At 44.8% G+C, this 27,122-nt stretch overlaps 1 protein-coding gene across 12 annotated transcripts in view; it reads left to right on the forward strand.

Moving 5' to 3' along the window:
* The window catches only part of TACC1 (transforming acidic coiled-coil containing protein 1), an 88,177-nt gene extending 65,953 nt beyond the window's left edge, over positions 1-22,224 (forward strand). For all 12 annotated transcript variants that reach the window (XM_083588490.1, XM_083588492.1, XM_083588499.1 and 9 more), the window contains 8 exons: positions 3,956-4,017; positions 6,884-7,024; positions 13,199-13,275; positions 15,371-15,414; positions 16,583-16,743; positions 18,135-18,241; positions 18,972-19,092; positions 20,247-22,224. In XM_083588490.1, coding sequence (XP_083444616.1) covers positions 3,956-4,017; positions 6,884-7,024; positions 13,199-13,275; positions 15,371-15,414; positions 16,583-16,743; positions 18,135-18,241; positions 18,972-19,092; positions 20,247-20,315 — 782 coding nt within the window. In that variant the 3' untranslated portion in view covers positions 20,316-22,224. The remainder of the gene's footprint in view (positions 1-3,955; positions 4,018-6,883; positions 7,025-13,198; positions 13,276-15,370; positions 15,415-16,582; positions 16,744-18,134; positions 18,242-18,971; positions 19,093-20,246) is intronic.
* The last annotated feature ends 4,898 nt before the right edge of the window (positions 22,225-27,122 follow it).

A 27,122-nucleotide genomic window follows, 5' to 3' on the forward strand; every position in this document is an offset into this window, starting at 1 on the left:
GGGGAACAACGACCCTGCTTCCCCATAACAGGCACCCCTTGTGGGCCGACAGTTCATGTTTGCGGGTTGTGTAGCCGGCAAATTCTGGCCCGGGGCTGCTGCTGGGCCATCCCCTCCACACCCAGTCCAGGACCCGGGAGATGACCCTATCTTTCTTGGAATGGTGTGCAACTTCTTGTGCCTGAATGGGGCGGTCGGGAAGCAGCTCCAGGCTCATAACCTCTTGTGCAGGTGCTGGGTCAGGGCCTGTTTCCGGTAGTGGTAGCCTGCTGAGGGCGTCCGCATGGCCCATCGCCTTCCCAGGGCGGTGAATCAGTGCATACTGGTAGCTGGCAAGGAAAATTGACCACCTGAGGACGCGAGGAGACAGCACTTGGGGGGTCTGCTTTTCGGGGGCAAACAAGCCAAGCAACGGCTTGTGGTCAGTCACCACGGTGAAGGGCCGCCCGTACAAGAAATCATGGAATTTTTTTACTCCCTTCACGATTGCCAGACCCTCCTTGTCGATTTGCGAGTAGTTCCGCTCGGTTGCGTTGAGTGTCTGGGAAAAGTATGCCACCGGTACCTCTCTTCCATCCGGGAGTTGGTGTCCCAGGACAGCGCCAATGCCATAGGGTGAGGCGTCGCATGCTAGCACCACCGGCAGCCTCTCGTCGAAGTGTGCCAAGACCGAGTTTGAGACAAGCAAGTCCTTGACTGCCTGGAATGCGGCCTCCTGGCGCTGGCCCCACACCCAAGGGGCCCGCTTGTCCAGGAGTCTGTGTAGGGGCTCCGCTACCGCCGCCTTGTGGGGAAGGAAGGAATGGTAAAAGTTCAATAGTCCCAAGAAGGCCTGAAGTTCAGTCTTGTTCTTGGGCGCTGGGGCATCACAAATGGCCCGTACCTTGTCCCCAGTCGGGTGGACCCCTTCTGCATCCACCATAAATCCCAGAAAGTCCACCTGAGGCACTCCTAGTAGACATTTTTCCCGCTTCACCTTGAGACCCGCCGTCTGGAAACGGTGCAGAACGGTGCGGAGGCGGTCCTCAAACTCCTCGGATGTGGGCCCGGCAATCAACACATCATCGAAGAAGGGGGTGACACCAGGAATCCCTTTAAGGAGAGAGTCCATTAGATTCTGGAATATGCCTGGTGCCACGCTGACACCGAATTGCAGCCGCTTTACCCTGAACGCTCCTCTGTGCGTCACAATCGTCTGTGCCTCTGCTGTGGCCTCATCTACTGGCAGCTGTTGATATGCTTGAGCCAGGTCCAGCTTGCCAAAAATTTTCGACCCAGCCAGGGTAGCAAGGACATGGCTGACCACTGGCACTGGGTATGCATGGGCCGTGAGGGCCTTGTTTATGGTACATTTGTAGTCTGCGCAGATGCGGACCGAACCATTCGGCTTGACGGGTGTGACGATTGGGGTTTCCCAGGGGGCATTAGGCACCGGCTCCAGCACTCCTTGCTCCACGAGTCGGTCCAATTCCTCGTCTATACGGGGTTTCAGGGCGAATGGGACCCGGCGGGCCTTGAGCCTGACCGGTCGTACTGCGGGGTCAAGCTGTAGAGCAATGGGGGGGCCCGTATACTGTCCCAATTTCCCATCGAAAACCCCTGGAAATTCCTTGCATATGGCATCCACGTCCACTTGTAAGGTAGTGTGGTTCACCCCGGTGACGGCTAGCCCCAGTGGTCCAAACCATGCCAATCCCAGTAAGCTAATGTAGGGGCCCTTGACCACAAGCAAGTCCAGTTGCCGCGTCCGCCCTCGGTACTGCACCCTGAAGGTCCCCACCCCCATTGTGGGGACCTTACGTTTCTGGAAGTCCCGGAGGGTGAATGGGGCCGGCCTGAGTTTGGGACCCCCAGTAGGACACAGTTTCCTTAAGGTCCTTGCCGAGATTATGGATAGAGTTGAACCTGTGTCAAGCTCCATGCGGCATGGGGCCCCCTCTATCTGTACCTCTACATAAATTTTCTCTACGTTGGGGTGGGGCAACTGGTATACCTGGAAGTCCGTGAGCTCCGTCGAGTTGCCTTGGTGCGTTGGGCCCCGGGACCTGGGGCTCTTGGATTGGTCATCTGATGCCTGGCGTCGGGTGGGCCGAGCCCGACACACCCGGGCGATGTGTCCCAATTTTCTGCACTGCCTGCACTCTGCGTTGCGGAAACGGCAGGTCCTCCTCTCGTGACTTTCTCCACAGAAAGACTGCTGCCTTTTGGATCCTATTGTTCTAGGACCAATCAGACTGCTGCAGTTTGGATCCTATTCAACTCAGTACATAACACTTTCTCTCCTAGCCCCCTCTCAGGCTCTGACATTGATCCGAAGGGCTGCTTCACACATTACAGGAAGCTGCATGCAGGCTTGCATAGCATAGCTAATCTTGGTTCTCTGGGGCTTAGATTTGCATGCTGCAAGCACTTCCAAATGTTTCCAGCAGCCACATTCTTGCTTTATACACACAGCAGATGTACATCAAAAAGGGGGGCTGTAATTCTGAAGGAAGAATGTGAGGAAGCGCTTCTCAACATCTAAAATGTGAAGGATGGGCAGTGCAGTGCACACCCAGTGACTGCCAGAGAAGAGGTCTGTTGGATCCCAGCCCTTTCCCTTCTGTAGGGTTTTGGCATTGCCAGGGACATTCAGGTGGCCTCCCAGGATCTCTTTAGGCAGTTTCCTAGGTTGTCCATTTTGCAAAATTGCCCAGCTGGAGAAGGTGTCTGTCCTTCCCATCCTCGGTCATTAAGCCACTTCACCCAAGTGTCATTTGTGAAAAACATCAGAAAATCATCCCAGATCTAACAGCTCAGCTGGTCCTTTCATGTCATCCAGGATCTCCACAAGTGTTTCACATCTGACCGAGATGAGATAGACGCTCAGTTGTTGAGCTGCCAACTAATAAAAGAATCAAGTGCAGGGATGAAGCAGGGAGGGACCCAGCTCACTGAGCGAGCACATGCTTTCCATACTGAAAGCTCCAGGTTCAATCCCAGGAGTCTCCACTTAAGAAGGCACAGGTAGATTAGGTGATAGGAAAGAGCCTTCTCTGCCTGGGACCCTGAAGAGACACTGCCAATCAGAGTAGACAGCAGTGGACTGGATGGGCATGTATTCTGGCCAGATATAAGGCACCTGCCTAGGACCTGGGCTGGATCTACACTGATCTCCTAAACGTATTGAAAAATAATGTAGAAAACTGCTTAATAGCAGTTTCCCACTGCTTTTGGCTTGCTGGTGTGCAGCTCCCTCTGGTGTCACATTTTAATAACACATTTTTAACGTTATAAATGACAAGTGTAGATCTGCCCTTGGTGACCCTTAGAGTCCTTCCTATCAGGACAGGTCTGATCCCTGCATATCAGTTCAAAGCATTGGGTTTATCTGCCCAAGACCCTGGAGAAATGGTGCTTTTTTACTTGTCCTGAATTTTTGAACATTCTACTTCCCTGGATGTCCAGGAGTGCTGGTGTGATGAGAGAGGGAGACAAGCTTTTCTGTATCCCAGTTCTCCAAGCCATGCATGATTTTATAGGCTCCTCCTCCTTAGTCTCAGTGTTGCCCTTGTAGAACTCAGCAGGGAAGAGGATCACAATGCGTTGACTCTCCCTGTCTTTGGCTCTGGTTCCCCCTAGAGTTGGGCCCCCTGCTTTCCACCCCCATCAGTCACAGCGAGCACCAGCCACCACTGCCCTGGAGAGCCACTGCCAGCCAGAGCAGATAAGACTGAGCTGCATGCTCAAATAGCCGAACCTGGGATGAGCTATCTTCCTCTGAGCCGATGCAAGGAAGCACAGAGGGGAAATCTTCCAGGTGCAACTTTGGCATCCCATAGTCTTAAAAATAGGGGTTGGGTGGGAGGGCAGGAGAGTCTCGACTCAGAGAAAAGGGCTTCCACTTTCTTCTTCCAGTCATCACCACTGAGACTCCAGCAACCATTGTGTGACCCACTTATTTCTTCTGCTTTAGGTTTTGAGAAGGACACATCGTTGAGCAAGGTGGCGGAGAGGGGCAACCCTGGGGATCCCTTGGTAAGCACAAGAGCAGTTTCTGCCCTCCATTGAGCAAAGAAATGCAGTGGCTGCACCCGTAGAAGATTCACATCTTGCTCTTCACCTGAATGCATTGCAGCAAGGGCTCTTTCACCCCTCCCTTACTTTTGAATATATGTGGGGTTGTTTCTGCTGAAGCACGGAACAGCCACAGGTGGCATTGCTGGCTAGTGAATCCTGCCTGGGAAGGACCTCTGGTTTCTTCTTTGTTGTGTGGGTGTACATGCATGCATGATTTCTCTGACTTTGCCTTAGAGCCAAACTATGCATGATGCTATAAAGGGCACTTGGTAGCTACACCTGCAGTTTCTAAAAAATGTAATACTAGTTGGGGGTTGGGATGTCATGGGAACTGCAGTGTGTGGAGGGGGGAGCTTCTCCCCCTCCCTCAATCTTACAGTACTACGAGGCGGGCAGTTTTTGTTGGGATTGCGTGTAGGAAGTTTCCTTATGCAAAGTCACAGCCGTTGCTCCCTGGAGCTCAGTTTTGCCTCTCCAGGGTCTCGCACAGGGACAGTCCCAGTGTGACCTGGAGATGCAAGGATTGAACTAGAGAGCCTCTGCGTGCTGTGGATGTGGGCTGTAAGCTCCTGCCCCACATGTGCAGAATGTGAACATGGGTGCTATCTTCAAAGTTTGCTATGAAGGGATGTGGGAGACGAGCTGTGTCTCCAAGGGTCTCTGTTGGCAGCTCTGCTGAGAGAGCCCTTGGCTGGAAAAAAGGCCTCTTGGCAGCAACATCCACCCCATACATTTAAAGTGCTGTGACACCACTTTAAACATTTGTGGCTTCCTCCACAAAGAATTCTGGGGGCTGCAGTTTGTTAAAGGTGCTGAGAGTTGTTAGAAACCCCCATTCCCCTCCCTGAGCTACTACTCCCAAAGTTCCCTATGATGAATGATTGATTGTTAAATGGTTGGTTGAATGGGGGTCTCCTAACAGCTCTCAGCTGCAGCTCCCAGAATTTTTGGGGAGGATGTGGCTGTTTAAAGTGGCATTATGGTATTGTAAGCATGTAGAGGGGAGGGGGAGAGAAGGGATAGAAAAGGGCAGATTTAAAATGAATCATGCCACTTCCTTCTGGGACGGATCAGGGCTGGTTTTTACTTTGCAGCAGCCTCTCTCCAAATTTTGCAACCAAAAGGTGTGTCATTGTGTTTAAAATGAATGGTGCAAAAAGTTGCATGGACATGCTCAATTTATTAGACTCTGAGGCTGTGATGTTCAGGTTTTCTTTTGTTTTTAACCTACTTTGCAAGTAGTATAGTGGCAAGAGCAGGGATACTGACATCATGTTTCTTTCCCTGGAGTCCTCTGTGGAGAGAACGCAAAGGAGATGTAGGCAGGTAGCAAGGGAGACGTAGCCAAGGACTGCCCACCCACCACACACTTCCATCACATTAGTTCTTGGATTCTGAAACTCAAAATAACAGTGTACAGTGGAACCTTGGTTCTCAAACGGCTTAGTTGATGAACAAATCAGAACCCGAACGCTGCAAACTTGGAAGTAAGTGTTCAGGTTTGTGAACTTTTTTCGGAAGCCAAACATTTGATGCGGCTGTCGGCTATTGTTTCCAAGGTGTCTGCGCCAATCAGAAGCTGCACCTTGGTTTTTGAACATTCCTGAAGTCAAACAGACTTCTGGAAGGATTACATTTGAGAACCAAGGTACCACTGTAATCCTATACATGGTCGTCTGCCATGGCTGCTTTAGCTGAGATTCCTGCGTTGCAGGGGGTTGGACTAGATGACCCTCGGGGTCCAACTCTACAATTCTATGATTCTGTGCTTACTTGAATGTAAGTTACATTGAGTTCAGGGGAGCTCACCTCAGGTAGCAGGTTGAATTATGCAAGTGAATACAGTTGCACACATTTTGCAATGTACACACACCTGGCTAATTTTGTTGACAGCTGCCTTTTTAAGGTTGATGCTTTTGTGCAGGACTTTGGGGTGGAGTGGAGAGCAAACTACACAAAGGTTAGGTGTGAAATGTGAAAGAGCAGCTTCAGAAATTACCCTGGAAACACCAAAAGAAGTTGCATAAGATAGTAACACATCTCCCGGGGGGGGTATTAATTATACCTCAAACCTCTTTTAGGGATGGGGAGTTTATGTGGTCCCAAAGAGCAGGGCCAGCTTATGACATTTTGCTGCCTGAGGCAAAGGACAAGACCACAGACTCAAGAATTGTACAGTTGGAAGGGACTTTGAGGATCATCTAGTCCAACCCCTGCAATACAGGAATAGGCAATTTCCTCATACAGGGATTGAACCTCATTTTAGAATCCGAATTGTAGAGATAGATACAGCCCTATATGGTTGATGTATCAGCACCTTGGTGCTGCCCTGGCCATCTTTGCTGCTTCTTTTTCCTAAGCCCAGTTTGCCTGGCCAGAGCCCTTCCCCCTTCTTTGACATTTCCCCCTCCTCCTCAGACTTTCCACAGGATTTTAGACTTCAAAGACCCACAGATTTGCCCCCCATCGTCACTTTCCAGAAACAATTGAAGACATTTTTGTTCCAACAACCTTTCCCAGATGGATGGCTAGGGATCTCTGCTGTGGGTCTCAATTTTATGTTTGTGTTTTAAATTGTATTCTATTTTTGGTGTCCTTTTAAATAATTGTTTTTATTATATCTTTTTCCATTTCCTTGAAATATATATGTGGAAGGTGGTTTATAAATTCTGGATTGTATCCAAAGTTGCACTGAGTAACATGTTCCCATCTCCTTGGAACTCTTGTTTGGACCACTGGAATCGGGGTAACGAGTTCAGGAAGAACTTTCCCAGTTCGAAAGGGATGGCTGGTTTTTGTCTTGACGCAGTCCTTCTTTCCACAGGGAAGTTCTGAACTATCCTCTGGGGAAAAGTCCTCTGGAACTGCACCCCCTGAGATGCCAGGGAGTGCTGAAAGCCCCCTAGATGCGATTTGCCTCAGTGAATCCGATAAGATGGCAGTTCTGACTCTGATCAGAGAGGAGGTAAGAGCTGCACGGGGGGGGGGGATCAGGATGTCAACCATGTAAGGCTCATTGGTGGTCTCTGTTTCTGGAGTGTGTGTTTTGGGTATGTTAATTTAAGTCACTTAAATAATGAAGACAGTGTTCGGAGGGGAAAGAAATCCTTTTCTTTCCCCAAATTTTTTTATTCATTTTATAACACAAATAAAAAACACAAACAGAAAAAACAAAAATACAAACAAATTCTTGTCATATCCTTATTTTTCTAAACATTGTTAAGTGGGCTTCCCCAAGTCCCACCTATCTGATTTTCATTTTACTTCATCTTTGGCAGTTTACATATATCATAATTTCTAACCATCTTCCCCCCCCCCCACGCTTACTTTAACCATAAAAAACTTCACATTTTATCACTTATAAAATACACTATCATCTTTTTTCTAACCCTATCCACTTCCAAAGCTATTCTAAGATTTAAATATTAACATTTTTTTTTAAAATATTCTTTAAACTTCTTCCAATCTTCTTCCACCGTCTCTTCTCTCTGGTCCTGGAGTCTCCCAGTCAATTCGGCAAGTTCCATATAGTCCATCATCTTCATCTGCCATTCTTCAATAGTTGGTAAATCTTGTTTCTTCCAATTCTTCGCTAGTAATATTCTCGCAGCTGTTGTGGCATACAGAAAAAAAGTAAGATCCTTTTTGGGGATTTGACCCCCCCCCCCACTATATCAAGTAAAAAGTTTTCTGGTTTTTTAATAAATGTGTTTTTCAACACTTTTTTCAATTCATTATAAATCCTTCCCCAGAAGTCTTTTACCTTGGGGCACGTCCACCACATGTGGTAAAAGGTTCCTTCTTTTTCTTTACATTTCCAGCATTTATTATCATGAGTATGATACATTTTTGCTAACTTCACTGGTGTTAAATACCACCTGTACATCATTTTCATCAGATTTTCTCTTAATACATTACAAGCTGTAAATTGGATTCCTTTTTTCCACAATTTCTCCCAGTCCACCATCATAATATTGTGCCCCACATCCCTAGCCCATTCAATCATCACAGATTTCACTTCTTCATCTTTCGTATGCCATTCCAGCAATAAATTATACATTTTAGATAGGTTTTTTATTTTTGTGTCTTGTAATTCCGTTTCCAGTTTGGATTTCTCTGTTTGAAAACTGATTTTCTTATCCATTTTCAGCACTTCATTTATCTGGATGTACTGGAACCAATCATCTAATTTATCTTTCAACTGATCATAAGATTTTAATCTAAATTGGTCCCCTACTTCCATCAAAATATCATTGTACTTCAACCACATATCTTTCATATTCAACCTTTTATGGGTCTTAGATTCCAATGGTGATATCCACCTGGGTGTTTTCCTTTCTAGCAGATCCCTGTATCTTATCCAAACATTGTATGAAGATTTTCTAATTATATGGTTTTTAAATCCTTTGTGGGCTTTTATCTTGTCATACCATAAATATGCATGCCAGCCAAATACATTATCAAAACCTTCCAAATCTAGAACATCTGTATCTTCCAATAAACACCATTTTTTCAACCAACAAAAGGCTGCAGCTTCAAAATAGATCCTTAAGTCTGGCAGGGAGGAGTCCCCTCTCTCTTTCACATCTGTTAATAATTTAAACTTAATTCTGGGTTTCCCCTCCTGCCAGATAAATTTAGATAATACCTTTTGCCATTCCTTAAAACAATTCAAATTATCAATGATAGGAAGTACTTGGAACAAAAATATCACCTTAGGCAATACATTCATCTTTATCACAGAAATTCAGCTCAACAAAGATAGTTTCAACCTTGTCCAGATATCCAAATTTCTTTTGATATCTTTCCATAACTTTTCATAGTTGTCTTTATACAAATTCAAATTTTTTGCAATCATATTTACACCCAGATATTTCACCTTTTTCACAAACTTCAGCCCTGTGGTTTCCTCTAAATTAAGTTATTCATGTATCGTTATTTTTTTTCTAAAACTTTGTTTTTATTCTTATTCAATTTGAAACCTGCAACTTGTCTGAACTCTTGAATTATCTTCAGTGCTTGATTGCACTGATCTCAGGGTCCTGTAAAGTCAATACCAAATCATCAGCAAAGGCTTTTAACTTATATTGTTTAGTTCCCACTACTATGCCTTTAACTTCCTCATCCTTCCTTATCATGTTCAACAGCACCACTAGGACAGAAATAAAAAGCAGGGGGGAAAGTCGGCACCCTTGCCTGGTTCCCTTTTCAATCCTAATTTCTTCTGAGACCACATTGTTAATTATAATTTTTGCTTTCTGCTCAAAGTAAATTGCATTAATACCATATAAAAAGTTTTGACCGACCCCCATATTACATACGTTCTGCTTCATAAAGCTCCAAGAAACATTATCAAAGGCTTTCTCTGAATCAATAAACATTAACATTGCTTTAGTTTTCCTTTTTACCTCTAATCTTTTCAACACATCCACTACGTTCCTAATATTATCTTTCATATGCCTCTCAGGTAGGAAGCCTGATTGATCTTTATGTATGTGCTTATTCAAAACCTTCTTCAATCTTGTAGACAAAATATTTGCAAATATTTTATAATCCACATTCAACAAAGAAATTGGTCGGTACCGTATTTTTCGCTCTATAACACGCACCTGACCATAACACGCACGTAGTTTTTAGAGGAGGAAAACAAGAAAAAAATATTCTAAACGAAACAGTGGATGTATGATTTTTGTGGTTCATGCTGTGGCCACAGACATGTAATCTGACGGTGAGTTTGGGGTAGCCCAATGCAAAAATCCTGAGGATCCATGTGGATCCATGCTTTGTAACCACGTTTTTGCGCCATTGCGGCCCCATGAAACAGTGGGTGCGTGTCTGTTTTTTGGTGCAGGCTGTAGCCATGGACATGCTATGTGATCTGATGGTGAATTTGGGGTGACCCAGTGCAAAAATCCTGAGGATCCATGTGGATCTGTGCTTTGAAACCACGTTTTAAGTGGGGAGGGAAGGAAAAGCACTCAAGGGACAAGGAGCACGCGTGGGGTGTTTTTCGGAAGGAGCTTTTCAGGGAGCTGAGCGGGGAGGAAAAGAGCACTGTTGCTTTAAAGGTATACTTAAGGTATTTGCCCTGTGCCTGGGGTTTTTTTCCATTTAACAGTTTGCAGCCTGTTCCTTCCGCTCCTTGTTTTGAGGCAGAATAGATTTGAGCAAGTGAGGAGGACTTGGATTGCAGGGGATTCGCCATTAGCTGTGTAAAAGCGCTCCTCCTTGCAGCGTTCTACTTTGTTTGTACATGTGGCTACTGGTATCAGGTTCAGTTTGAGTGATAAGCAGCCACCAGCAGCAATAGAATGGAGAACAAAAAGGCGATAGGGGCACTAGGACCCAGACAATGCTCAAATCTATCCTGCCTGAAAACAGCTGAGAAGCGGGGGATTTGCCTAGTTTTCCCATTTTCCCATCTCCCTCATCCCGTGCCTTCCCCAGCCTTTTTTTTTTACTTCCTGGTTTTTACTGCGCTCGTGGCTCAGAGCTCCAGGTTGGGTTTTTTTTTGCTGCTGGTTGCTTAAATTTTATCCTTCCTGATCCAAGCCCTTCTGTGCCCTGCCCATGGCTCTGATCCAGTGCATTAGCTCCGTAACACGCACAGGCATTTTCCCTTACTTTCTAGGAGCAAAAAAGTGCATGTTATGGAGAGAAAATTATGGTAATTCTTTACTTGAGCTCTATTTGTGTCCGGTTTGGGTATCAGAGTGATGAATGCCTCTTTCCAGGACTCGGGTGCTTTGTCCCCCTGTAATATTTTGTTACAAACATCCATCAAAGGTTGTATCAACCAATCCTTAAATATTTTATAATACTTGGATGTTAAGGTCCCGGTGCTTTGCCTATTTTCATTTGGGCAATTGCCCCTTCAACTTCTTGTCTTGTAATCCATTCATTTAGTAGGCTCTTTTCTGCAATCCATTTTTGTCCAGAAACTGTTCCATTTTTTTCATTTTCTTCTTTTTCCTTTTTGTGAAGTTGCTTGTAGTAGTAGTAGTACTTTTGAAAACATTTGTAGTAGTACTTTTGAAAACATTTTCTAATCTCTGCTGGGTTCTCAATATTCTTACCATCCTCCATAATATTATTTATTGTACTCTCCTTCTGTCTCTTTTTCAATTGCCAAGCCAGTAATTTTCCACATTTATTTGCCAATTCAAAAGTCTTTTGTTTCATCAATTTAATTTTCCATTCAATTTTTTGGTTGACTATTTGTGAAGACTAAGATTGTAATGCCTTAATTTCCTTTTGAATCTGTTGATTTTTTGGGTTACATCTCAGTTTTTTCTCTTTCTCCTTTCATTGAGACAGAATTTTTTCCTTTTGCTCATTCTGTGCTTTCTTCCTGATAGAATTCTGTTGAATCAAAAAACCTTGCATTACCACTTTACTTGCATCCCATACGTCCCTTGCTTCAATTCCAGGATTCAAATTCAACTCAAAATAGTCCTTTAGGGTCTTCTGAGCTTTATTTACAATCAAATCATTTCTCAGTAAAGCATCATTCATCCGCCATCTAAAAGAACTCTGTAGAGACAATTTTAACTCTGTCAACACAGCATTATGATCGGAACAAGTCCTTGGGCAAATTTCAGATTTAGTCACTCTTGGAGTCAAGTCTTTAGTTAACCATATATTATCTAGGCGACTGCACAATAGATTTGCATCTGAAAAAAATGTAAAATCTTTCTCCATTGGATTCTTCAATCTCCAAATGTCTATCAGGTCAAAATTGTCCACCATCTCGAAAAACGTCTTTGGTAGCCTCCTGTCATTAGTACGTTTTTGCCTTTGGGTTTTAAAGAAATCCCTATAACAATTTACTGAGGAAACTGAACAGAAAACTATATAATTTGAGGAGAGAGGTGTTGTCATTCTTATTTCAGGCCTTGTACATAACAGGGAGACATTCAACTAAACATAGACAGGAAACGACACAGCCAATTGGGTGAAAATCATACCATTCCAACTGGTTGCTGAGCAACACCCCCTCCCCCTCTTGTCTAGCTGACTTTAACACTTACAGGATTAACCCTTAAGTTGCACACAGAACGATCTCTGTCGTTGCAATTCCAGTGGGGTTATGTTTGAGAAAGTGCTTTGTCACTAAGAATGATAAATTACTTTTAAAATCAGTTACAAAATGTTGAGGTAGAAATGGGCTATAGAGCCATCTGTTTTTAAAAAGCAGGGATGGGCAACCTGCAGCCTCAGGCCTAAAAGCCAAAGACATCTGTGAGTGATCAGTCCCTCTCCTGGGAGGAAGAGGGAATGAGAAAGGAAAGGCAGAGAGAGAATGTGCTGCCCCCCCCCAGACTGCCCCTGAGGCACTGGCCTTCAAACTCTTGGGTCAGCACCCACTGCCAGGACATCACAGCATGACCGAGGGCGAGTCACAGGAGCAGCACTGCCACTATGCAAGTAGATTATTTAAAAATTCAGAAATGGGTCCCCAAATGTATGTTTGGGTTGAAGCTGCGTTCCAGGTCTGCAAAGGCCACCCTAAGAGAAAAGCTTGCCCACCTCATTGTATGGTGTGCAAGGGATCAGGGTTTTCAATCAGGAATCTTCTGATCTGAGGTCAAACCCTGTGAGCTACAGAGCACTCAGGCTTTACAGCCTCTTCAAACACAGACAAGGACATCAGCTCCTCTGACTGGCAGGCAGTATCAGTGGCCAGGACTGGCAATAAATGCCAGGAGCCTGCTCTAGCTCTTTCTCACTGTTCTGCCCTCTGGAAATGAGAGAACCACAGTCTGGGCCTGAGCCTGAGCATGTGAAAGCGGAAGGTAGCCTTGTCCAAACTCCGCTAGTACCTCAGATGTGCTGGGGTCCAGGCCTGCCAGGGGGTCCTCCCAGTCTGAGGTGGGTGACGTTTACATGCAAGCTACTAGACAGGTATGGATGAAGTGACCCTTCTTGCCCACAGAAAGGGGTGCCATGTCAATTTAAAAGTGGCAGGCAGAGTTTTTACAATTGTGCCTAACCACTCCTGATATGTGCCTTCTGTGCTGAGTCTATCCCATTAGGTATTTTTGAAATGCCTCGTAGTGGCTTCACACATTACTTTTTACAGTTACGAGGGCTCTGAAATGGAAAGCTAAATGATGTTCCTTGTTCCCATGTTTTGTAGATCATCTCCAAAGAGATTGAAGCAAACGATTGGAAGTGGAAATATGAAGGAAGCCGGCAAGAGGTTCTGGAAATGAGGTAACTCTCTCCATCCAGCCCAGGGCCCTGGTGGGAACGTAAATTGCCCCCTCTCCTGTAGTTTGATCAGTCATTTGATGAGCAAGGAGAGTGATAGCCCCCTACCTCAGCTGATGTACTTGTGGGTGTGTATAATTTTTTATTTCATAAAATTTATATACCAATTGAATGTAAAACAAACAAAATACCCTGAAAACTGTTTTCAAAATAATAAACCAATAAAATTACTGGTAAAAACAGTTAAGAATAAGTATTTAAAATGTTTAAAAAAATCATTGATAAACTAAAAACATATTAGAATACATATTAACATTATCTATATTTGGGTATTTTGTCTAAACAAAAATGTTTTGCGCAGGCACCAAAAAGAGTACAGTGACATGTTCTCTTAAGTGTGTAGAAAGGCAACATCCACTTTTGTCCGCAGCTGCCCATTGGCGTGCAGCCTCTGGAGGGTTGGCCAAGGGCAAGTGTGGCCCCCAAATGAAAAAAAGCCATCCCTGGCCTAGGAATTTGACCTGGGCAGGGAAGACCCCAAGTCCATCTCCACTCAGCCACAAGACTTCCTGGGTGATCATCAGCTTGTTCCTCTCAGTCCAACCTGCCTACCTTACAGGGTGGTTGTGAAGATAAAAGAGCAGGACCTTTGAATGAATGAATAGACTTTATTTGCGTAGCCGACAGGCCATAGCATCAAAGGACAAACACCGACAAAAATACATTACGAATATAGTTACCATAAAATCTTATGACCTATTAAAACCCTAGGTTGAAAGCTAACTGGGCAGAGTTAGAGGCATTCCTAGAGTCCATAGAATCTTCCCACCCTTCTACACCGATTATAATCGGGGGGGGGGGGGGATTTCAACGCCCGTATGGGAATTGATGATAACAATCTTTACAGCCAATATAATCAGATTCAGGACCCTGAAAGTCCAACCGAAGCAGGCGTTTCACGACTTTCTAAAGATAATAAATGCAACTTATCGGGGCTATGTCTAGCCCAGGTCGCAAAAAGAAGGGAGCTGATGATATTAAACGGTAGTAAGGAAGAGGATCGCCCAGGGGAGTATACCCATTTTTCAAAGATGGGAGGAAGTGTGATAGACTATATTCTGATCTCAAGATTCGCCTATAACTCTGTGTCGAAGTTTCAAGTGGGACATAACACCGAAAGCGACCACCTCCCACTAATTTTAGCGCTCAATGGCCCATCGTTTAACAAACCCACGGCTAACCTTTACTACACCCCCATCATTAATCTGGGATCACTGGCCCCCAGAAGAATTAAATGGACCCCCATGCTCAATACAGAGCTAACTTATCTCCTCCATTCGGAAGACGTGAAGACCATCTACTCAGCCATTGTATCAGCTAATACCGGGGGAAAGGCCATGGACTCGTTCAACGAGTTATTAGCAAGACTAAAGACCTTCTTAACAACTGAGATACTTAATTCTGTTACAAAGCGGGCAAAGGATCAAGAGAGATGGTTTGATTTGGAGTGTAGACAAGCAAGGAAACGTCTGAGATCAACCTATCGGAATTACAGAAACACCGGAGCACCCTCGCTATTTATGGCTTACATCTATTTAAGACGAAACTACAAACAGCTATTAAAGGTAAAAAAACAAAAAGCTGAGAGATTGGCCTGGTGTAATTTAGTGAAGGCCTCGAATGAGAAAGATTCAACCTCCTTCTGGCAGGACCTTTGTGTGCACCATATTAGGAGAAAGAACAGGATACAAATGGAATAAATTTGTACATAGTTGTTTGTTTGTTTGGATGTTAACAAAAAAGCACCCAAATCAAAAAATGTGTCAGTTTTCTTTGCCTACATTTTTGGAAAGAGTTCTGGAAGCCAAACAGGTCTATGCAGTGAAATGGGTGTGCATGTAACCATTCTCAAGTTTGCATGCATCTTAAGATGCCTGCAGAAGAGAAACATTGAGCGATGGCTGTCTGTCTGTCTTGCATAAGGATGAAATAATGTAAAAGGCATCCCACACTAGGATGAGTGGGTGGAGCTGGTTCACCGAAGCAAGAAGTGAGCAATTCTGATTCTTGTGTGCTGTTTCCTGACTTTTCTGTTTAGGAAGATTGTGGCTGAATACGAGAAGACCATTGCCCAGATGATAGGTAAGCCATGGCTTTGTGGGTAGAAGGGACAAGAAAGCTGTGCCTCACCCTCTACAGATCATCCACTCCAGCTAATCCAGGCCATAAATGTGCAGGAGGCATATTTTTATTTATTCATTTTATTAAATTTGTATACCGCCCTGTCTATACCCATAGATCTCAGGGCTGTTCACAAATGCAGCTTCAATGCAATGTATCTGTGTCTGTGACTCGATGTGCCAAGTTTTCAAGTGGTAGCTTGGAGTCTGGTCAGCGCTTGGAGAAGCAGTTATAGTCAAGTCTCCGTGTAAATGCTGCAAGCATGATAAGAACATAAGAGCCAGATAGATTAGCCCAAGGCCCATCTAGTCCAGCACCCTGTTCTCACAGTGGCCAACCAGATGCCCATAATAATAAGAATTTTTTTATTTGTACCCCTCCCATCAGACTGGGTGGCCCCAGCCTCTCTGGGCGGCTTCCAGCATAATAAAAACACAGCAAACATCAAACATTAAAAACTTCTGGATACAAGGCTGCTTTCAGAGGTCTTCAGAAAGTTGTGGGGTTGTTTATCTGTTTGACATCTGATGGGAGGGCATTCCACAGGGTGGGCGCCACTACCAAGAAGGCCCTTCACCTGGTTCCCTGGCTCCGTAGAGGCAGAACAGAGCACAACAGCACTCTTTTAAAAAAATATTGGCTAATTGGTGAGAAGTAGCAGATATCAAGGACAGGATACTTCTCCATTTGGAATTGGTATCTGAAGAAGTGTGTATGCACACAAAAGCTTATACCAGAACAAACTTAGTTGGTCTATAAGGTGCTACTGGACAATTTTTATTTTTATTTTGACTACATCAGACCAGCTACCTGAATTTGGAATTAAGTTAGCCTTCCCCAACCTGGTGCCCTTCAGAGGTTTTGAACACGGACCCCTCTCCATTTAGTTCAGCCTTGGCCAACCTTCAGTCACTAATGGGAGTTGTCATCCAAAACCTCTTGAGGGCGCCAGGTCAGTGAAGGGTGAACTAAACCTTTGGCGGAGCTCTTGAACACGTGAAAACCTGCCCTCCTGCGCTGCTGTTTAGCACTGTCTTCTCCGTTAGGAATCACAGCTGGGGAAGAAGGGAACGTCCAACTGCTACTTTCCAGGTAGGCTTAATGTTCTCCTTTTCATTTGAATCCACAGAGGATGAACAGAGGACAAACATGGCATCCCAGAAGAGTCTTCAGCAACTGACGATGGAGAAGGAGCAGGCTCTGTCTGACCTGAATTCTGTGGAACGGTCCCTTTCCGACCTGTTCAGGAGATATGAGAACCTGAAGGGGGTCCTGGAAGGCTTTAAGAAGGTCCTTTCTCTGCATAAAAAGGCCTTTTCTCCTCCTTACCTGAAGCTCAGAATCCCTGCCTTATCTGCTGTAGGCCAGAGGTGGGGGACCTGTGGGCTCCAGAAGTTCCTGGACCCCTAACCATTGGCCCTGCTGGCTGGGCTGATGGGAGTTTGAATGCAGCAATTTCTGAAGGGCCACAGGTACCCTGATGCAGGAGGGCGTATCTTTTTTCGGGGTGAAATTGAATTTTTGCAAATTTCTTCAGTGATGCATCTTAAAAATATGTTTCTGGGTATGATTCAAATCTGATATTCTTTTTGTGATTGGACAATATTCAGTAAGTCTATGTCTGAGGAAGAAGCACATAATCTGCTTTTGGAAAACCAAAAAAACCCAAAGGATTTTAATTTTACCTTCTGAGAATGTCAGGAATGCCTTATCATCATCATCATCATCATCATTATTATTATTACTATTATTATTATTAACAATAATTTATAGTAAATCTGCAAGTACTTGGTAAGCATTTTTAATGATTTCTAGGCAATTTTAAACACATTTTACTTACCAAGTGAAATTACCGTAAATTATATTAATGTGTTTTTCCATGTAGAATACGCCCCCGTGTATTAGACGACCCCTATTTTGGGGGACTCCAAATTAAGGAAATGGTGGGAGATTGCCCAGAGCTGTTAAACTTTTTTGGGGGGAGGCACAGTTGTTTAGCTTTGGGGGGGGGGATTGCAGACAATCACCCACCCACCTGACCGCCACTGCCAATTGCATACCTCGCCAAAGCCACTGTCCGATCACCACCAGCAGCCGACAATCAACTGTACAATTGCCATATTTTAGCAGAGGAAATAATCCCCCTCATATATTATTGCATTTATTCCCCTGTGTTAGTCAAGGATTTATGGATTAAGCCTCTTGCAAAGTCTCATATCTTTTTAAAAAAACACCTAGTTTATGAAGGTGTATTCTTTAATATTCATTATCCAAATGGGTGCATTCATTTTGATGAATATATAATCTCCATTGGAGGGCTGGATCCGGAACTGGCCCACCCTCTGTGCACCCCTTTTGACCGATAGGTGTCGGCCTCCACCAGTCTGTTTCCTGACATCACATGGCAACAGGCGATTCAGATTTTCCCCAATGGGGCAGTATCAGGAAGCCAACAATTCTGCTCCAGGTCAGATTTCAGTCCACGCTGGAGAAGAATTTAGAGGCTCATGAAGCTTGAATGCTATTTCCCTATGGACTTTAAGAAGCCTCTGAAGCACTTTCCCCAAGTTCAGCTCTGGAGAACTTTGCTAGCTTCTCCATCTTGATGCTCTGCTAGTTGGCACACTTGCATCTTTTTGTTGCTAAACCTTTTGCATCTTCCTCTAACTTTTGTCTTCTAGAATGAGGACGCGTTGAAGAAGTGTGCTCAGGATTATCTCACTCGGGTCAAGCAAGAAGAGCAGCGGTACCAGGCCTTGAAAATCCATGCTGAAGAGAAGTTGGACAAGTAAGGAATTTTTGGCTTTCAAGGAAAGAGAGAATGGCAACACTGAACTGTGGTTAACAGAAAGCGGGAGTGAAAGCTTCCAGATTCCTCCCTGTGGGTGTGCTGGAGGAGGAGAAGGGGAAGCAAGGGAGGCCAGAGGAAGGTTCTCATGGTGTCTTGATTTAAGGGGGGATGGGGAGCAAAAGCGTCTTTGCCTGCAACAGAATATACAAGTACAAGCTCAAGTTTCAGGAATAATGATGACGATAAGCAGTTGAAGGATCAGTGGTGGCTGGTGCCCTTTGGGGAGTGATAAGATGGAAGCAAAGTGAACATCCGCTGGTGCAGCCAGAGTCAGCGACAAGCAGAGCTAGGTAATTTTAGTTTTGTCCCCATCCTCCTCCATGCTGGGTTCTACACAGGGAAACACTGAGACTTAAGGCAGAGGAGGCTCGGAAAGCAGGCAGGTGGCAGCTGTCTGAGGGCAGAGCTACCTGTTTGCTGCAATGGACCAGCCTCCACTGCCAAAGGATTGCAGCGCATCATGAATAATATCAACAGTGGGCTGCTATATTGTGGACAGCAAATCCTGCAGTTGAAAGCCTTCACCCACAAACTGAGAGTCAGTTTTCTCTGCTGACATTTTCATTACAGCCTGGCTGAGCACAATACTGACACTCTCAAGGGCCATCCAGAAGATGAACCTTATTTGCATCTCTGTTTCTCTTGCTGTCTTCCCCCTTCAATGCAGAGCCAATGAAGAAATTGCTCAGGTGCGCAACAAGGCCAAAGCGGAGAGTGCAGCTCTTCACGCTGGGCTCCGAAAAGAACAAATGAAGGTGGAGTCTCTGGAGAGGGCCCTCCAGCAAAAGGTGAAGTAGCCTCTCTTATCTTTTTCCTGCTGCAAAGAAAAGAGGAAATTGTCTGAATCTACCACATGCTGCTTGAAATTCCTTTAACATGGACAGCAAAATGTACATTGAATTTTCAGTATTCTCCTGATCTTGTGATATTGCTATTTTTTATTCTTCTTAATTGTTCAATGGCCTGGTTCATTTATTGTGTTTATACAATATTTCTATTGTGCTTCATTTGTACTATATTTTTAATATTTTCTTCTGGGTTGGGGGAGCCTTATATACTGAAGGGTGGTACAATCCTGACGATGATATACAGTAATCTGTACTCCTGAATCTGTTTGGGTTAACTTGGTTATGTTGGTTGATCTCCTCAATACCAAGACCCTATTGCTATGGTCCCTAACTTGAGGCCCACCTTGGTGCCTGCAAAAGCCCTTCCTAGGTTTCTTTTTCAAATACTAAGTTTTGGGGACTTGTTGTTCTGGAGGATGGTTTCCTTAGCTACTTCTTCTGTCAGTGTTTGATTTGGTTTGGGGGGGGGTGTAGATGTTTTGCCTTTTTTGAGGGCATTTTGTGATGCTCACAACAGTTTCTTTGGTTTCCAAATGTGGCCCAGGGCACAGAAAGGTGACCTAGTTGAAACTATTAAAATATGATTGCACAAGCATTTAAAGGAGACTCCATTGCACTACAGGTGCCTTATTGGATTTTGCAGGTTTCAACTTTTGCAAGTCTGTTTGTTTTTTTTAATGGAAATGCTCTACAGCAGGGATTGGAATCCTGTGTGGAGTCCACCAGCATGTTGACTCGATTGCAGGCTCCCCATCCCTGGACTGTGGCCACTGCCTATACCAGAGCCTTCCAAACTTTTCATGTTGGTGACATACTTTTTAGACATGCATCATTTCACGACACAATAATTCAGTTTTACTAGCACTAACCCCTTGCCAGTCCCAGGAGGAGCAGCATTCACATGAAATGCACACTGAAGGCAACATGCTAATGTGTCGCAACACACAGTTTGGAAAGCTCTGGCTTATCCCATTATCCCATTCGCCAGCCCAAACCCTCTGCGTTCCCTTGCATCCAATGGTGGCAACAAGAAAGGAGATTTAAGAATGTGTCATTAGCAGCTCTTCACTTCCTACGTTTTTTGTGTTTTTCAGAACCAGGAAATTGAAGAACTGACCAAGATCTGCGATGAGCTGATTGCCAAGCTAGGAAAGGCGGACTGACCCCCTCTCTCTCGTCCAGAGCAACCATGCTCTGCTACTTCCTGTTGTCTATCTGCATCTTCAAGTGAGCACCCTGCCTTATTTTCCAGAACTAATCTTCCCCCTGCTGCAGGAGAGGGAAAAGCACATGCACTTGCCTTCTGTATCAAGCAGTCTTCACCCTCAAGAGGGAATCAGAGGCCCTATTATGTGTTCATTTCCAACATTACACACCAGTCCAGGTCTCCTCCTTGGCTTCACTTCCGCTGTCCACTTTTTGTAGCCCAGCTGCTATTGGTGAGGCATATGCAGTATATATATATTAGACACGCCATTTTATTTGCAAGAAGGCATTGAGAACAGCCACTCTGTTCTGCAACTAGGTGGGGCTCCAGCCCACAGAAGATGCTGCATTTGCTGCCTTGAGAGCTGGTGCCTGATTAAAAGGGACATTGCTGTGTATACCTGCCGATGGGTGATGGGGAGGGGCCAGGAGGAGGTGCCGTTTACCTAAACAGGTGCTTTGCCATATGCGGTTGCAGTGAGCATGGGGAAGGCACAAGTGAGATGTGAAGTAAGCTGCAATGGAGGGGGTGCGCAACAAGGCCAGTTTTAATGCAGCTGTTGCATGACACAGGCTGGTGTCTAGATTGCTTCCTGAGGGTGGATCACATGTAGAATTCAAATTAGGGTCTACTGGATTGTGCGAGAGCAAGTCGTTGTGAGCCAGGATTGGCAATGAAAAAGGCAGTGCTTCTGGGCACCTTAAAGACTTTATAAGGTCTTGTAGATTAGAAGGTTTGTGCCACGATACATTTTCTTAAGGCTCTTGTGTGTGTTCAGGCACAGACCAACATAGAGTACCCTCCTGGAATTTCTCTTTTCAGTTAGTGCACTTTAATGCTGCGGTGGGAGGACAGTGTTCCCTCCCAGAGACAGAGAGAGAGCACATTTCCCAGAATGTACCTTGAATGCGGGGCCTCCCAAGTGAGTAACAGCTCCTAGACATTGAAGAATATGAATATATAATCTCCTCCCTGTTAATGGGATTCTAGATGCTCCTGTCATCTCTTTGGAAACTGGGTGAAAGAATGGAAGGCAAACTATGCAGCAGACAGGTGCAGTTTCTAATGCAGTTGTGCTCACTAGCAGGAACAGTTTTGGCACTGGGTTACTCCATACTACACTGTCCCAGATTGCTTTTATTTTTTAGTTGCTCATCGACCTTGTAATGGCTTCTGCAACTTAGTTCTGGTGGTGGCAGATGCAGCCTGTTCCCATACTGTAAGAAGTATATGATTCTCTCCCAAATGGTCGATGTAATGCAGGCGACCTATGTCCTGAACTCAAAATCGGGGTGGAGGGGAAGGTTCTGGTGGTGTATTTTGGAATCTGTGCTTCCATATTAGGCTGCCTTGCATCAGAAAAATCCAGACTGGATGATTCTCTTATATCTGGCTGATGACTAGTTAAATCATCCAGTTGATTCGGTTTAATTCCAGAACAGAAGCAATTTGCTAGTCTCTGGTTCCCAGCATGCCTTTCTCTCTGCCGTGAAAGCTAAACAACCCTTTGAACAAAGGAGCCTGCCTATAAACCTAGTTAGTGCTGTCTGCCAGCATACAGTTGCTGAGAACACTTGTCTGCCACAAAGTCCCCAAGATATATTAACCTGACAGTTACTTTGGTTCCCTTGTACCGTCCAGCAAAGGGTCTCCAGCCCTGGGCCAGGATGCCCTGCGGCTGGGGCTGCTTTGTGTAGTGGGTGTGACTTGCTACCATCACACATTTGATATGTATGATAATTTCCCTTTTCTATGTCAGGTAAATATTTGTAAGAGTTATACTCACACAAATGAGATTATAATAATGATTACTAATATATTTTTTCCATGTCCCATTGCCTGAATAAAAATAAAGTGTTTCCAAATTGGGAGTATTTGTTTTCCTTTTATTACTGTGCTTTGTTTTCAGTGGGGGGGGGAGGGAGGGAGAGAGAGAGAAGTCTGTTTTGCTTCTACCCTCTTGTGACTTTCCAGTGAGACAAGGCCAAACTGGCCAGCCAATGAGACTGCGTTCACACCATACATTTAAAGCCCTGGGATGCAGCTCTAAAGAGCCATGACCTCCCCCAATGAATCCTGGGAGCTGCTGAGAGTGTAGCTAGGAGATGCCTATTCCCCTCCTGGAACTCCCGGTGAAGGGGGATTTTTAAACCTAAGCCAAGTTAACATTTTTCCTCACAACACTGTGCACTACTTCTCAGTGCTGAGGGAATGAACCAGGGGTGGGGAACTTGTGGCACTCCAGATAGTGTTGGAGTCTAAATCCCATCCTGGCCATGCTGAACTCCAACAACATCTGGTGGGCATCACATTGGCTGACTGCTGTGAACCACCCTGAGACCTGTGGGTATAGGGTGGTACAGTGCTTTTTTCCTGGGGACGCATAGCCCTAAACATTTTGTGAATCTTTATACTTTTGTCCATTTACTGTATATATTTTCCCCGATTTTAACTATAAGATGGTGATTTTCTTGAGTCAAAATGAGAGTACCCCCAAAGATTTTCTTATATACAGCTTCAGGTTACAGACTCCGCTAACCCAGAAATAGTACCTCAGATTAAGAACTTTGTTTCAGGATGAGAACAGAAATTGTGCTCCCGCGGCGAGGCAGCAGCAGGAGGCCCCATTAGCTAAAGTGGTGCTTCAGGTTAAGAACAGTTTCAGGTTAAGAACAGACCTCCGGAACGAATTAAGTTCTTAACCTGAGGTACCACTGTATATAGGGAAAAAAAGCACTGGGGTGGTATACAAATTTTAATAACAAAATGACCTAAAGGGCCATGGGTCCTCCTCTCCTGGAATAATCCTTTCCGGAACACACATGCTGCTCCGGGGGTGTGTGTGTGTATGTGTCAGGGTTTGACTCAATATGGCACCTTTGCTCTCCCACTAGAGCAGCATTTTCCAAACTTGGGTCTCCAGCTGTTTTTGGACTACAGTTCCCATCAGCCCTGAGAACTAGTCTTGCTAGCTAGGGAGGATGGAAGTTGTAGTCCAAAAACAGCTGGAGACCCAAGTTTGGGAAACGCTGCTCTAGAGGAAAGCCTGGTGTCCGTGTGGTGGAGCTTGGTCCTATTCACACACCAACCAAAATACAGAGGAGCTGAGCATGTGTAATGGGTGGTTAAGTCTGGGTAAAGGAGTGCCCTTCTAAGGCACTCTGGGAGCAATGGAGACAAGTCCAAGGGTTTCCAGAAGGTAAAGGTTTTATTGAAAGAATATAATAAAGAGCAATTAAATGGTTAGCTGGAAGCAGTGGGGGGTTTTTTGGTTAAAAAAATGAGGTGCCAGTGCTCATCTCTTGATAAATATATCATATATGCTGGCATGAAACGGCTGCCAAGGGCAGCAAAAAAAAAAAAAAAGGTGACAGTACTCCATACTGGTGAGTACTATCAGATAAAAAAGCATTTGCTGAGGAATTGTGGGATGAATTGGCTATGTGGTTGTGGCAGCACAGTTTCAGCTTACATAAGGGGAAGAATGGTTAAAGTAGGAAAAGGTGGGGAACTAGGCTTAGAGGGGAGAAGAGGCGATTGTGACCCATCCTTCTGCTTCAGCTCTGCCTGCAATATGAGAAGGGGGTGATGATCTCAGAATGCAAAATGGGCTCCAGCCAGAAGCTTATGAATATGGGGAAAAGAAGGTGGGGAGACTGGAGAACTGGGTGTTGCGTTCTACATGCAGCTCACAAAGACCATGAGAGAGAAAGGCTGGGGTGTCCAAGCAGTTATAGACTTGAGTGTTGAGGAATTTACACAAGGAAGGGGATTGTCTCTCTTAGGGTGAGAGGGGCAAACAGGCTTTCCTCTGCTCCTTCCGCATATGGGCTCCTAACCTTCATGGGTGCTAAAGCAGTTATGGTTTTGTTCCAGCAGTCCTTTCACAGTGATTCATCCATGGGGCTCTTCTACCTCTGAGGCCTCCCTTAGCCAACACAACTGGTGTATTGGTGGAATTCTGGGGTTGCATACTGTTACACTTCCACAGGGGGTTCCAGGCACTTAATTTGGAGCACCTGAAGAATTGAAGATGTGGCAGAGATTGTTGCTGCTTTAAGAAATCTGGTTCATTCACCTATTTTCACCTTCCGTCTGCATGGAGAGAGTCCAGATCTTACAGCTTGGTCATTTCAAGAGGGGTTGTCCCCTACAGCAGTGCAGCACTGGAGTCCAAGGCATCTCTCTCAGCCAGCCTTCAGCCATCCTGCCCAGGATGGATCTCTCACTTTGTTCATAGAATCATAGAATCATAGAGTTGGAAGAGACCACAAGGGCCATCGAGTCCAACCCCCTGCCAAGCAGGAAACACCAAGCTGAGGCACCATAACTAAAACTATTATTAGGACAACCATCTGAGAGGGATGTTGGTTTTGAATGTTGTGATATTACTGCATTTGCAAACTCCCTCCCCCCATTTTTTCCAGAAGATTTAACTTGCAGCATGCCAAGCTGGGTAGCCCATCAGCTAGGTTATAGCAGCCCACCAAGGGCTCAATAGACCACCCAATTCTCCTGCCTGCCTGTGAATGCAGGAACGGGGCAGGGGGCAGGAGGAAGTGTTACAACCAGCCACAAGTGATAGCTGGTCAGCTGTGTTTAGCTTGCTTGGTGCGGTATTAAAAAGAGCCTGGATCAGGCCATGGCAGCCAAGAGCTCTCTCCCCCTCTTTGGCAGACATGGCATTCAAAGGCATCTCACAGGGAAGGGAGAACAGGGTCATATCTTGACCAGTGGCCATAGAATCATAGAATCATAGAGTTGGAAGAGACCACAAGGGCCATCGAGTCCCACCCCCTGCCAAGCAGGAAACACCATCAGAGCACTCCTGACATATGGTTGTCGAGCCTCTGCTTAAAGGCCTCCAAAGAAGGAGACTTCACCACACTCCTTGGCAGCAAATTCCACTGTCGAACAGCTCTTACTGTCAGGAAGTTCTTCCTAATGTTTAGGTGGAATCTTCTTTCTTGTAGTTTGGATCCATTGCTCCGTGTCCGCTTCTCTGGAGCAGCAGAAAACAACCTTTCTCCCTCCTCTATGTGACATCCTTTTATATATTTGAACATGGCTATCATATCACCCCTTAACCTCCTCTTCTCCAGGCTAAACATGCCCAGCTCCCTTAGCCGTTCCTCATAAGGCATCGTTTCCAGGCCTTTGACCATTTTGGTTGCCCTTCTCTGGACACGTTCCAGTTTGTCAGTGTCCTTCTTGAACTGTGGTGCCCAGAACTGGACACAGTACTCCAGGTGAGGTCTGACCAGAGCAGAATACAGTGGCACTATTACTTCCCATTGATGCAGCCCAGAATTGCATTGGCTTTTTTAGCTGCCGCGTCACACTTTTGGCTCATGTCAAGTTTGTGGTCAACCAAGACTCCTAGATCCTTTTCACATGTACTGCTCTCAAGCCAGGTGTCACCCATGTTGTATTTGTGCCTCTCATTTTTTTTGCCCAAGTGCAATACTTTACATTTCTCCCTGTTAAAACTCATCTTGTTTGTTTTGGCCCAGTTCTCTAATCTGTCAAGGTCGTTTTGAAGTGTGATCCTGTCCTCTGGGGTGTTAGCCACCCCTCCCAGTTTGGTGTCATCTGCAAATTTGATCAGGATGCCCTTGAGTCCATCATCCAAGTCGTTGATAAAGATGTTGAATAAGACTGGGCCCAAGACAGAACCCTGTGGCACCCCACTAGTCACTCTTCTCCAGGATGAAGAGGAACCATTGATGAGCACCCTTTGGGTTCGGTTAGTCAGCCAGTTACAAATCCACTGAGTGGTAGCATAGTCAAGACCGCATTTTACCAGCTTCTTTACAAGAATATCATGGGGCACCTTGTCAAATGCCTTGCTGAAATCAAGGTAGGCTACATCCACTGCGTTCCCTTCATCTACCAGGCTTGTAATTCTGTCAAAAAACGAGATCAGGCTAGTCTGACATGACTTATTTTTCAGAAATCCATGCTGACTATTCGTGAACTATTGTTCTCCCCACTTCTTCTTCCCAGCACTCCTTGCATTTCCCATTCTTTTTTAAATGTCTTGTCCTCTTGGTTCCTGAGCTTCCCAGATAATGTTGGCATAGTCCATCAACTTGATCTGCAATTCTTCTCTGGTTGGGGTTGTCTCTTCCTTCCATCCCTGGGCTAGCAAGATCCAAGCGGCCATTGTAGCATACATGAACAGTTTCCTCTGATCTTTTGGGATCTCGGTACCTATAATTCCTAGTAAAAAAGCTTCTTTTTTTTAGGAAAAGTTATTTTAAACATTTTTTTTCATTTCATTATATATCATTTCTCAGAATTTTTTGAGTACATTACAATTCCACCACATATGATAAAAGGTACCTGCTTTTTCTTTACATTTCCAGCATATATTGGTACTTGTTCTATACATTTTTGCTAATTTTACTGGGGTTAAGTACCACCGATACATCATTTTCATATAATTTTCTTTCAGTGAGGAACATGACATAAATTTCAGATCGGTTTTCCATAGCCTCTCTCAATCTGTCATTTGTATATCATGTCCTACATCCTTCGCCTATTGGATCATCACAGATTTGACCTGTTCATCTTTTGTGTTCCAATCCAGGAGCAAATTACACATTTTTTTACACCAATTTAAAGTTATTTTATAAGCTCTAAACCATTCTTTTTATCCATTTTTTAAAAATTAATTGATGATATTGTATTCAGTCTGTTACCAGTTCTCTCTCCTCTTTGAAATCTTTTAATTCTACCTGTTTTCTACCTTAGCTCTCTG

The sequence above is a fragment of the Podarcis filfolensis genome (genome assembly GCF_964270895.1).
Source record: "Podarcis filfolensis genome assembly, chromosome: 15".
Classification (NCBI taxonomy): domain Eukaryota; kingdom Metazoa; phylum Chordata; class Lepidosauria; order Squamata; family Lacertidae; genus Podarcis; species Podarcis filfolensis.